This window comes from Hyaena hyaena, unplaced genomic scaffold, assembly GCF_003009895.1.
Source record: "Hyaena hyaena isolate Hyena2069 unplaced genomic scaffold, ASM300989v1 scaffold_26, whole genome shotgun sequence".
In the NCBI taxonomy this organism is placed as follows: Eukaryota; Metazoa; Chordata; class Mammalia; order Carnivora; family Hyaenidae; genus Hyaena; species Hyaena hyaena.
In genome coordinates this window covers 4,066,615-4,078,883 of record NW_024080658.1, presented here as the reverse complement: position 1 = coordinate 4,078,883, position 12,269 = coordinate 4,066,615, and the positions used below count along the sequence as shown (strand labels likewise).

Genomic DNA, 12,269 nt, shown 5'->3' with positions numbered 1-12,269 from the left:
TTTTTTAACTTTATTTATTTACTTTGAGAAAGAGAGAGCAATTTGGGGAGAGGTAGAGAGAAGGAGAAAGAGAGAGAGAGAATGAGAATCCCAAGCAGGCTCCACACTGCTCCCTGTGGACCCCAGTGTGGGGCTTGAACTCACAAACTATGAGGTCATGACCTGAGCTGAAAGTCAGACACTTCACTGACTCAGCCACTCATGCACCCCTTAATCTTTTATTTTTAGAAAAATGTGTATTTATTTATTTTGAGAGAGAGAGAGAACATGTGGTAGCAGGGAAGGGGGAAACAGAAAGGGAGAGAGAGACTCCCAAGCAGGCTCTGTGCTGTCAGTGCAGAGCCTGATATGGGGCTCAGTCTCAAGAACCGTGAGATCATGACCTGAGCTGAAATGGGGTTGAATGCTTAACTGACTGAGCCACCCTGGTTCCCCAAACTTATTTCGATCTTTTAAAAATCTTTATTAATGTATAGGCAAATATGACTTATTTTAATAGTCATTTCTTTGTTACTGTTAGAATATTTTTTGCATGCTTATTAGTAATCTGTATTTTACTTTGTTGATGCATTTCCTGCTTGCCTCTTAATGTCTCCTAATCATTTGTTTTTTAGATCATTTATAATGCTCTATGTTGATCTCTGAGAACTCTTTATATTGTTAGGATATTGAATTTTTATATTTGTTATAAATACTTCCCCAGTTTTTTGTTTACTTTTTAATTTTTGGTCTGATGTGGGTAAGTTTTAATTTTTTACATATGTAATTGTATGAAACATCCCATTTTGAGCAGATTTCTTTTATTGCTTTTTCACCATTTTAGTGCTTTGGTCCTACCTACTGAGGAGACAAATACCATTTTGTTGTTCAATTTTTTGCATGTAACTTCAAATCAATGTGAGATTAGATATGCTCTAAGGACTAAGAATTCTTTTTCTAAGTAGCTCACAAAGTTTTCAGTATTATTTATGGAATAATTAATTACTCCTTCCATTTATTTTTGATGTTTCTTTCATCACTTATCAATACTTTATAAAGAACAGGGTTTGGTTCTAAGGTGTTTCATGGATCAGTATTGCTATTCTCTGTTAGTAGTAACATATTTAATTAATGTACATTTATATGTTATAATATCTGTTGTTCTTTCCTAATTATTCCTTGTTTAACAGAAAAAAAGGAAAAGGCTACTCATTTGTTTATTAGTCTAATTAAACACAAGAACCGTTGTATTCTCTTCCCTCCAAAATCAAATTATGATTTTATTGGTATGTAAGTTGATTTGGAAACACAGATCTTTTCAAAATACTGTTTTCTAGGAATATGGTATTTTTCCATTTAGCCAAATACTCTATGTCTCTCATCAATGTTTTGTGATTTTATTTAGTTTGCTTATTTGATTGTTTTAGTATAGGGACAGCCTATTTCTTGCTAGGGTTATTTAGATATGTTTGGTTTATTATTCCCAGAGGTGAGTGGACTCTTCCTTTTCTCACGTTCTCTTTTCTAGATGGTTCCTTTTTGTATTCTGGAGAGTTCTCCATTTTGCATATTCATTTTATATTCTAAATGTATCTCGTTATATATTCATTTATATTCTAAATGCATCTCAGCCCCCTTTCCTTGTTCCTCAGTCATCCATTCTTACCTTCCCAGGAGATAACAATTTCTTGTGTAAAAAAAAACCCCCATATTTCTCTTTTTTCAATAGTAAAAATGTTACATATTTTTACCATGTTAAATAATATCTTATGGCTAAATCAAATCTTATGTTCAACTATTGAACTGTTAAGTGCAATGTTTCCTGAGAGGTTAAGTATTTTTACTATGTTAATGAAGTGGGGGTATTTCCCCCTAATATTTAAATGATAAATAATCAAGGATGATTGTTGACTTTTATCAAGTATCTTTTTTTTTTTAAACATATTCTGTTAAAAAGTTTTTGACACATTGTTGGTGTGTATTATATTCAGATATTTCCTAATATAATACAATGTCTGCATTTCTGGAATTTTGATGATAATAAGTAGTATTTATTTAAGGCTTATTATGTGCCAGAAATTGTGATGAATGCTTTCTATCATGTTACTTTACTTAATCCTGTCGAAATCCGAGAGGTAGGCCTGATTATTAGTTGCATTATGTGGATGAGGGACCTGAAACACAAAGAGTAAAGGTCCCTACTTGAGTCCCACACCTTGTACGTGGGCAGGCAGTCTAAATTCTGGGGCTCATGTTCATAGGCTCTCACTACAGTGACTCTCAAATGGACTGGTGGACCATTCGTTCAATGCATTGCTCAATCTGGGCCACTCACATTATAATTAGGATTTTTTATCTTTATTGATAATTGAAATTTAATGATAGTTTTCTATTATGGAGCTATTTTTCTAAGTTTTTGAAGTAGAGATACACGTATTAAAATGAAAAGTTTGGTTTTAATGATACTTTGTATAAGAAAATAGAAACCATTTTTGTAACATTGTGATTATCTCTTCCTTTTTAAGAACTCCCTGGTAAATTGTCTAGCTTTGGAGACATTCTTGGAAATAATTTTTAACATATATTTAAGAGCTTCTTCCTCATTTATTGATGTACTCAAATTTTTTACTTCATGAGTAAATTTGGGTCATTTGTGTTTTCCAAAGTCAGCCATCTCATTGAAGTTTTCCAATTTATTATCATACAATGGAGCATGACAATTTTATATTCATATTCTCTTATTTCTTCTAGCTACTTTTTCATTTTGATATTTTTTATGTATTTTCTTTTCCTTGATTTAACTTAGCAGATGTCTAATTTATTGATATATGTATTTATTGAATATATTATCATCTAAATTTTTCTTTTCAATTCATAATTTTGCCTTTAAAAACATTTGTTACTTCATCTTTCTTCAAGGTTGTAGTCTTATTGCATATTTTAATATCTTGAATTACATCTTCTGATTATCTTTATCCCATATTTTTATTAATAAAATTATGTTTAGCTATGTACTTATTCAGTCTAAAGTTTTGACTTTATTATTTGACTTAATATTTATTTTAAATTATTCAAATTTATATATTATTTTTGAGTTTATTATTTTTTCTCAAAAATATGTAAAAAGCATACCAGAAACTCCCTGGCTTATAGTATCATAAGCTATGGCCAACCCATTACCACTATTACCTGTTATACTTTTACCAATTTTCTGGCTTCATTTTCTATTACAAAAAAGGAGGGCCAAATTAATGATAATTTGAGACTGGAGGAAAACAGAATCTGATAACTTTGTTTGTTTGTGTTTTGTCTTTTGGACTATCATAGCTAGAAATCAGAATTAATTGCTTTCTTAAACCTATAGAGTCTGATGATCTGTATATTTATATTCAGACTTTTATTTATTTTTTTTTAATGTTTATTTATTTTTGAGAGAGAGAGAATGCGCACAAGTGGGGGATAGGCAGAAAGACAATGGAACAGAGGATGTGAAGTGGGCTCTGTGCTGACAGCAAAGAGTCGACATGGGGCTTGAACTCAGGAACCATGAGATTATGACCTGAGCTGAAATCAAGAGCTAGACGCTTACCCAGCTAAGCCACTCAGGCGTCCCTTTCTCAGACTTGTATACTTTTGAAAACTGGAAAAGAACTTAAACTTACCCAGCCCAAGACAAACCCAGGGTTGGCAAATAATTTTCTAGTCAAAGATTCTAAAATTAATTGATACCACACAATTTCTAGAGCGTGATAAGTCTTTTGAAGGAACCAACTAAATAGCTTAATTAAGTGGCAAAGAATTTAATTTTAGTAGTTCCAATTAGAAAATTCACTTGGAAAAGCCACTGACACTTATGTCAGATGTGCATTCTTTTTTAATTATTCAAATTCATAAGATCACGGACAATATTGCTCATGTAAGAGATGGACAAAATGGAAAATCTAAAAAACAGAATCCATTCAAAATGTGATTTGAGGGGCACCTGAGTGGCTCAGTTGGTTGAGTGACTGACTCTTGATTTTGGCTTGTGTCATGATCCCAGAGTGGTGGGATTGAGTCCTGTGTTGGGCTCTGTGATGACAGTGCAGAGCCTGCTTTGGATTCTCTCTTTGCCTCTCTCTGTGCCCTTCCCCAGATTGCACAGGTTCTTTCTCTCTCTCTCTCAAAATAAATAAATAAAATTTTAAAAGTGTGATTTTAAAAGGTGATGTTCTGGAAATTCATAGCTTTCTAGATAAAGCACTGACACCACCCCATGCAAACACAGCTCAGTTAGATTAACTGGCTTGTTTTCTCCATTACTTTCTTCCTCTGCTTCTCCCTGAATCCATGTGGATGCTGAGAACAGATGTTCTCCCCAGTCAATGTCTAATCAACAGTATGAAATGAGATGGTCCCCCATTCATAAAACTCACTTTTCTCCTCATACCTTTCCTATGCCCTGGCATTCTGCTTTAAAATGACATTATTTCTAGGAACGGAGGAAAGAAAAATTATTCACTTGGAGTGAACAAATCAATTTCCCTCTTCCCTCTCATTCTTAATAATTAATTCATCTATGACTTCTAGAAGAAAGTGATGTTACCATGAGGGAGAAGAAGGGGAAAAATAGTTGGGGAGAGGGAGGCAGGCAAACCATGAGAGACTCTTGAATGCTGAGAACAAACTGAGGGCTGGTGGGGGTGGGGGAAAGGGGGGGTGATGGGCATGGGGGAGGGCACTTGTTGGGAAGAGCACTGGGTGTTATATGGAAACCAACTTGACAATAAACTATTTAAGAAAAAAAAAAAGAAAGTGATGTTGTCAGTAAAGGAATTAAATGGGTACTCACAGAAGCATTTGCAATTTGAGCTGCATTGATTTTGAGCTGATTTTCCTAAAACATTGTTCTCATCATGTTAATTCTGTCTTCAAAATTCTTTAGTGGCTCCTCTCCGCTTAATTCAGTACTTCACACCCTTCTCCCCACCCTGGCAAGCACAGGAAATTTTACTGACAACTGGGGTAAACTCACAAGGGTGTTGTAGCAGGAGAGGCTTCCCCTGTGGTAGGTCCCACTTGGCTGTCCCATGTGAAAAGAGCTCAGTATGTTCGAAAGCTCTGGAATTCTACACAAAATGAAAAATTCTTACTTTGACTTTCAAGTCATTCCACCCTCTGGCTGCCAAACTGACTATTCAGCTTTTACTGCTTCATTACATGACTCTTCTGTTTCAGCTATTTATTCATCCTGTGCCAAATAATGGTTGCACCTTAAAGTCTCTGTAGCTTTTGCTTATGTCTTTTTATTTGACTGGAAAAGGCCTCTCCTCATTCCCCATAATCATCAAAACCCTGCTCATCATTCAACACCCAACTAGACCTCACCTCCTGCTTAAAGTCGTTCTTGATCAGGTCAGAGAAAGTAACTGTTATTCTCACGTTACTTTTGGGAATCTAGGAGGTCCTCATACAGGATATGGGATTTGAGACAGGACTTGAAGTTTGCATAGGAATTGAGGGGTGGCTAAAAGAGAGAGATTAAAAAAGGGCCTTTCAGAGAGAGGGCCCTGACTATTGCTATGGTTCAGGAGGTAGTAAATATCAGCCTTGCCTGGAAAGATTTTAAGTGGGTAGGTCTCAAAAGGACAGGAAATCTGTATTCTTAGAAGGCAATTCAAGTGAGAGGCACCTGGGTGGCTCAGTCAGTTGAGCATTTGACTTTGGCTCAGGTCATAAGCTCACAGTTCTTGGGTTTAAACCCCACATCAGGCTTTATGCTGACAGCAAGGAGCCTGCCTCAGATTCTCTGTCTCTGTCTCTCTGCCTCTCTGCCTGAACCCTGCTCACTCACATACACACTCTCTCTCAAAAATAAATAAACATTTAAAAAAATTAAAAGAAAGAAAAAAGAAAGCAATTCAAGTGATTCTTGATGCCATTGTAGTGGTCAGATATTGCCTGTTCAGGAAGCTTTCTCCTACTCACTGTGCTAATTCCATTTCTGGTCATCCTGGACCAAGAACCTCATGCTCACAGGTGAGGCTGTGTATGAGATTCCAAGCTGGATTACTCAGAGTCTCGGGGTCTTTTTATAGGAAGGATACATGGTGGGGGGTAGGGAGGGGGGGAGGGGGGAAGGAAGGCACTCTATCTTCTGGAAATACTATGCTGTAATGATATAAACTTGGAGCTTCCAGAGACCAACCTTTCTTGCTAAGGGTAAAGTAGTCTATCTTCAGTAGGACAATAAATAACAATAGTTAGAGACAGAGCAGCTCCCACCCCCACAAACATTATTTGAACCTTAGTATTAGGCTGCACTAGACCCAATCCCACCTTGATATGTTCTCAAGTTATTTGAGCCAGTAAATTATCATTTGGTTGTTGTTGTTGAAGCTAGTTTGAATTAGGCATTTATTATTTACCACTGAACCTATCTGAAAATCTATCTAAGTCAGCGATGTAAGAGAAAACACAGTGAGTGGAAAATAAAACTAGAATGGTATTGGGGGTTCAAGAAAGAGTGTGAAGCTTGGATGGTGAATCCGGATTAATTCTATAGGCCTTGTGGAATAAGATGACATTTAGAACTGGTCGTGGAGCAGATTGGAGGAAAGAATTAAGGAAGGCTATAAGCAATAGCGTGTCTACTCCTAATGGGCCTTTGAGCCTAATGAATTGGGACTCTTTGTGACTGTTTGTGAAAATTACTAATTATGGAAAGGCCCTCACAGGCACATGTACACATGTATCCCTATTTGAAAAGGCAGATGTACAGACCCTGAGACCTCACAAAAATCAGCTCAAGTATGACCATTACTGGAAGCAATTGAGAATGGTCAGAGAGAGATGCCCTGATGCAGGACTGTTTCGAGTATAAAGAGTGATGGAGAACACATGAGGTTGCTAGATAGAAAAACAGCTGGGAGCTGGCAGGGGAAGAGAGTAAGTAGCTCAGGGTACAAAAATTCTCTTAGAGAAAGCTATAACTGGGGGGTTTGATACCCATGAGCTTTACTGATAAGGGTGCTGGCTTCATACTATAGTGAGGGTGTCTCAGAACCTTAGGCTACTTACATTTTTTTGAGGTTCTTGGTGTTAAAAATTTAAGAAGTGTCAAAACACACCATGTAAACTGTGGTGTGTTTTAATTACTTGTTAATAAGTGCATGCATTTTTGATATACCACATTATATAGTGTAATAATGCTATCATAAGGCAGTTAAAGTATTTTAGAAATATGCATTAATAGCATACAGTGGTGTCTTCCAGTAATGAGACATAGGCTGATGTTGTCAGAGAGACATTTGCTTCTTTGATCCTGTCAGTATGTTTCTGTTCTCCACACAAAATATCATGTGTACATAACGCACACTTTCTGGAGCTGAGTGAATATGAGACTCATGCCCAGTGGCTCCCCCCGTGACCTCCTGTCCTGTCATCCCACAGGCCCTAAGAAAAGTGTGTTTCCAGAACATAGTCCTTAGTACCTCTTCTATCTTGTTATCAGTGCATTGCTTTCTACATCTTGACATAAACCATAAATGAGTGCTCCTGTTTTACTTCATGCCTTCATGGCATCTTCTGGGCTATCACTGCTCTATCTTTAACCAATAGCTCCTTCTCCCTCCAGGTCAGCCTCCACATTGCTGGCAAAGATGTCTGTCTTAAATACAGATCTGAGCATGTTGCAACCTTATGCCTCAATATCACACCAGATTCCCATATCCCATAACCTTATCCCATATCCATAGATCGATATCCCGTATCCTTATCCCATACGATAGCATTCAAATTCTTTGGTATGACATAATTTCCCAAGAGGATCCCCCAACCCACTTTTCCATTCTCATTTCTGGTGATTCCTCCAATACCCCACAACTCCTATTCCACAAAGGGGCCGTCTTCTTTCATTTCTCTCTGTTTTTTGTTTCTGCTATTACCTTTTCCTGAAAAACCTTTCCCTTCTAGCACATTCTTACCCCTCTGTCCTGTGAAAAGTTCCTCAATGCTCCCAAGGAGGGTGGTTTTCTGATCCTCTGGCCCACTGTACATGTCTACAGTATAGATAATGTTAACAATGAGATCACTGAAGGGAGGGACTGTGATTTGTTTAACTTTGTTTATCTTTGTTTACCCCATTCCTATACTATGCACAGCAAGAGCTCAATAAATACTGGCTGGATGACTGTGTTAATTGTTGGTAATACCCCATACTTTCAGGAACAGACACAAGTTTAGTCAGAAACTACCTCTTGCAAACAGTTTTCTCCATAGAGAAATGGGCAATTTAGTACAATTGCTCAGTTTTCTGGATTATTCTTATAAGTAGAAAGGTTAGTTGCAAAATGGTTCTCACTTCCCAGGCCTCCATAGAAGTATGTTTCTTCCAAAGCAAGTCCTTTTTCTCTCTCAGTTGCCTCCTGATTCAGCTGGACCTGTTGAAGAATTCCTAGAGGACTTCATTTCCTTGACTTAGGCTACGATTTGAGCCCAGCACATGGAATCCTCACCATCATTCATTGCGGCCGACTATTTATCTGTATGTAGTCATTCTCTGAGTAAGATATAATCCATTATTAACACAGCTTTATTATCAGACCCAAGTTTGGCAGATAGAGCAACAGTAGACGGTAATTGGAAGAAAAGCTGATTTGTTGGCAAAATGTTGCTTTTTGACTAATGAATCATTCTGATTTTTTGCACTGACAGCTCAGTAACAAACTTGAAGACTACTTTGTTTCAGACCATTAAACTTTGACAAACCAGCTATTAACTACAGCTAGAGCCAGTGGTCTGTGGGGATTATTGCAATTATGAGCCATATCTGTAATTTTTAAAAATCATTAGCTGAGACGAGGTGGGTTTGATGACTGAGAGGCTTCTGACTGATAGGGTCCATCGCCTCATTGTACACTGGCAATAAACAGCTGCCAGGGAGATAATCAGTCAGCAAAAGCTCTTTCTGGAGGAAGATGTAGTGAGAGCAATAAAGACTGTTCTCAAAGAATGAGCCCTGCTTGGGAAGGCAGAGACAAGAATTTCTTCTGACTTGTATTTTGGAGGCTGGAGGTCTTTTCTCTAAGGAGAACTCAGAGGCAGTAGGGAAGGCAAACCAATGGACAGAAAAGTAAAGTGGCACCACCTTGGCTTGGGTTCTTTTCCTATGATTGTTGTTATACTCAAGGACCCCAATGGAAGGTGCCTGCCCTTTTCTTTACTGTTCCCTACCATTCATAATGGGGATTTTGAACTAAGGTGGATAATATAAATTAGTAGAGCAGAAGGAAGTGATAAAAACTGTGGTAAAATTACAAGTCAAATACAAACATAGCTGTGGGCTGTGACTCCTGAGTTACAGACAAAAGTCCAAGTATTCAGCCTTAAGTGTAAGACTCTTCAAATCCAGTCCACATGTCTCCAGCCTCATCCTTTTGTGTTTTCTGAACTCTTATGTCTTGGTCCAACTGTGATGTTCTGTAAATGTGATGTGACCCACACTTTCCAATCTCTGTACCTTTGATCTCCCAGGAATGGCTGCAACCTTGAAATCCATTTCTATTTGTTCAAATCCTATCCACTCTCTGGGTATCTGTTTCTTGTAAAATTGGGAAGAAGAGGTAGATTAAATCAATGTTAAGACCCTTTCTCTGATAAAGTTTTGTGAGTCTGTGGCATGTTTCACCAAGTATGGTTAATATGCATGTGAATCTAGTTGCATTTCGGGGCTCTTAATCCCATGTAATGTTCTGTATCCCCTAGGAGGGCACATTGCTGGGAGTCTTGCTGTCGTCACAGATGCTGCCCACCTCTTAATTGACCTGACAAGTTTCCTGCTCAGTCTCTTCTCCTTGTGGTTGTCATCAAAGCCCCCCTCAAAGCAGCTGACATTTGGATGGCACCGGGCAGGTACAGTTCACCCATTGAGCATTAATGGCAAAGTAGTGCTGCATGGTCAAATCAAGGATAAAAACAGAAGCGACAAAGCAAAGCCTTGTCCAGAAATCCCTTAGAGGCACAAATGGTATTCAGGATACAAAGGATGTGTACGTGAAAACATGTGTTCTCAAGGATGATTTGGCAAAAAGCCAGATTAACTGTGTTATCTCTATTCCAATTGAACAATAAAAACACATGTATCACTTTAGCAGCCACCCTAGCCCAAGGGTCTCAGCTTACAGTAAGGGCCATGATACCATTCATCAAGTTCCTCTGCATCTGGGAGGGAGGATGGGATAAAGCTTCTACCATTTGTAAAGTCAGGCACAGAGAGCCCAAGGGAGCTAGAGAGATTGAAGAACTTCTCACAGGTAAGTAGAGAATAGAATTTGAAGGAGAATTTAGGGCAGAGCAAAGAGGGCCAACAGGCTGACATGGCCAGCCTGCATTGGAAGGTACCTCTAGATACAGACCACAACTTAGACACTGACAATTTTGGGTTGTGGTTTTTCAAGCTTAAAATGGGAGGAAGTTCTCATTACACATGAAATAATTTATCATCGCAAGTGTTTTGAATTGCCTTTCCTTTAACATTCAGAGGGAGGGAGATGGGGAGAGAGAGAGAGGCAATAAACATCAATAAAAATAATTTGTGACAATGTGGCCTGAAGATGCTTTTCAGTCCCTGAACACTGTTACCCTTGGAAAACATGTATTTTTGGCTGAGTACCTGTCATTTGTATAAATTTTTACATGTACTCTCCCCTTTCTGATACTATTGGTCAAAGCTCTTTTGTAAACATAGGATGTTTTATAAACATAGGTATAACTCAGAATTTAGAATACTGCTTGTACTTTCTCATCTTGGTGATGGAAGCTCATGAAGGTTGACACTCCAGAAAACCAGGGCTGTTCAGTAGCACCCTCTGCTTTCAAAGAAATGTTCTATAATACAGAGTATAATGTGTCCATAGAGCAATTTAATATGGCTATTGTTACTAAACAACTGGATTATTTTAATTTAATTTAATTTATTTTAATTTAATTTAATCTTATTTTATTTTATTTCATAGAACACGCATACCTGTATGTGAGTAGAGGAGGGGGTGAATGGGGGAGAGAGAATTTTAAGCAGGGTCCATGTTCAGTGCAGAGACTCCAACACTTAGCTCAACCTCACGACTGTGAGATCATGACCTGTGCTGAAACCAAGAGTCAGATGCTTAACTGAATGAGCTACCAGCCACCCTGAAGAACTGGAGTTTTAATATGTTAATTTAAAGGCATACAGCAACAGTGATGATGGTTACTATATTAGGCAGCACTGCTATCAGACATATAGGTGAAAATGAACTAGCTTGTCAAACATGTAATTTCACGGATGACTTTGTTTAGGAAAAAGTTAAGTATAAAAAGTGAATTTATTAAAAAAATTAAGTGGCTAATAAGACAGATGGCATGTGGACGTGGTAAAAATCATGAAGGCTGCATGTAAGTGATTGAAGCTGGGGATACAATAGCCCCATACCAGGAAACAATACATTATATTGTTCTGCTTTGAAAGGGAGAAGATCAAAGGTAAGGAAGATCCCTGGCCACTTACTCTAGAATACTTCTAGGCACTTGAAGCCTTTTAGTACCTACCTACAAGGTTGAGTTAAAGATCAGGGAGAGTGTTAAGGAACTCCTAAGTGAGCAAATGTGCTTTACTCAGGCTGCAGGCAGAACACTACCTTCTCTTTATTTTATTTTATTTTCTTTCATAGTTCATTGCCAAGTTGGTTTCTATATAATACCCAGTGCTCATCCCTACAAGTGCCCTCCTCCATGCCCATCACTCCCCTTTTCCTCTCTCCCACCTCCATCATCCTTCAGTTTGTTCTCAGCATTCAAGAGTCTCTCAAGGTTTGCCTACCTCTCTCTCCCCAACTATTTTTTCCCCTTCTCCTCCCCCCTAGTCCTCTGTTAAGTTTCTCCTGATCCACTTTTAAGTGAAAACATAGGGGATCTGTATTTCTCTGCTTGACTTATTTCCCTCAGCCTAACACCCTTGAGTTCCATCCACATTGCTACAAATGGCCAGATTTCATTCTTTCTCATTGCCATGTAGTGTTCCATTGTATAGGTATACCACATCTTCTTGATCCATTTGTCAGTTGATTCACATTTAGGCTCTTTCCATGATTTGGCTCTTGTTGAAAGTACTGCTAAGAACATTGGGGTACATGTGCCCCTATGCATCAGCACTCCTGTATCTCTTGGGTAAATTCGTAGCAGTGCTATTGCTGGGTCATAGGGGAGTTCTGTTGTTAGTTTTTTAAGGAACCTCCACACCGTTTTCCAGAGGGGCTGCACCAGGTTACATTCCC

At 38.1% G+C, this 12,269-nt stretch overlaps 1 protein-coding gene across 1 annotated transcript in view; it reads left to right on the top strand.

Moving 5' to 3' along the window:
* The window catches only part of SLC30A8 (solute carrier family 30 member 8), a 41,105-nt gene that overhangs the window by 15,166 nt on the left and 13,670 nt on the right, over window positions 1-12,269 (top strand). The window contains exon 3 of the mRNA XM_039227200.1: window positions 9,724-9,870. Coding sequence (XP_039083131.1) covers window positions 9,724-9,870 — 147 coding nt within the window. The remainder of the gene's footprint in view (window positions 1-9,723; window positions 9,871-12,269) is intronic.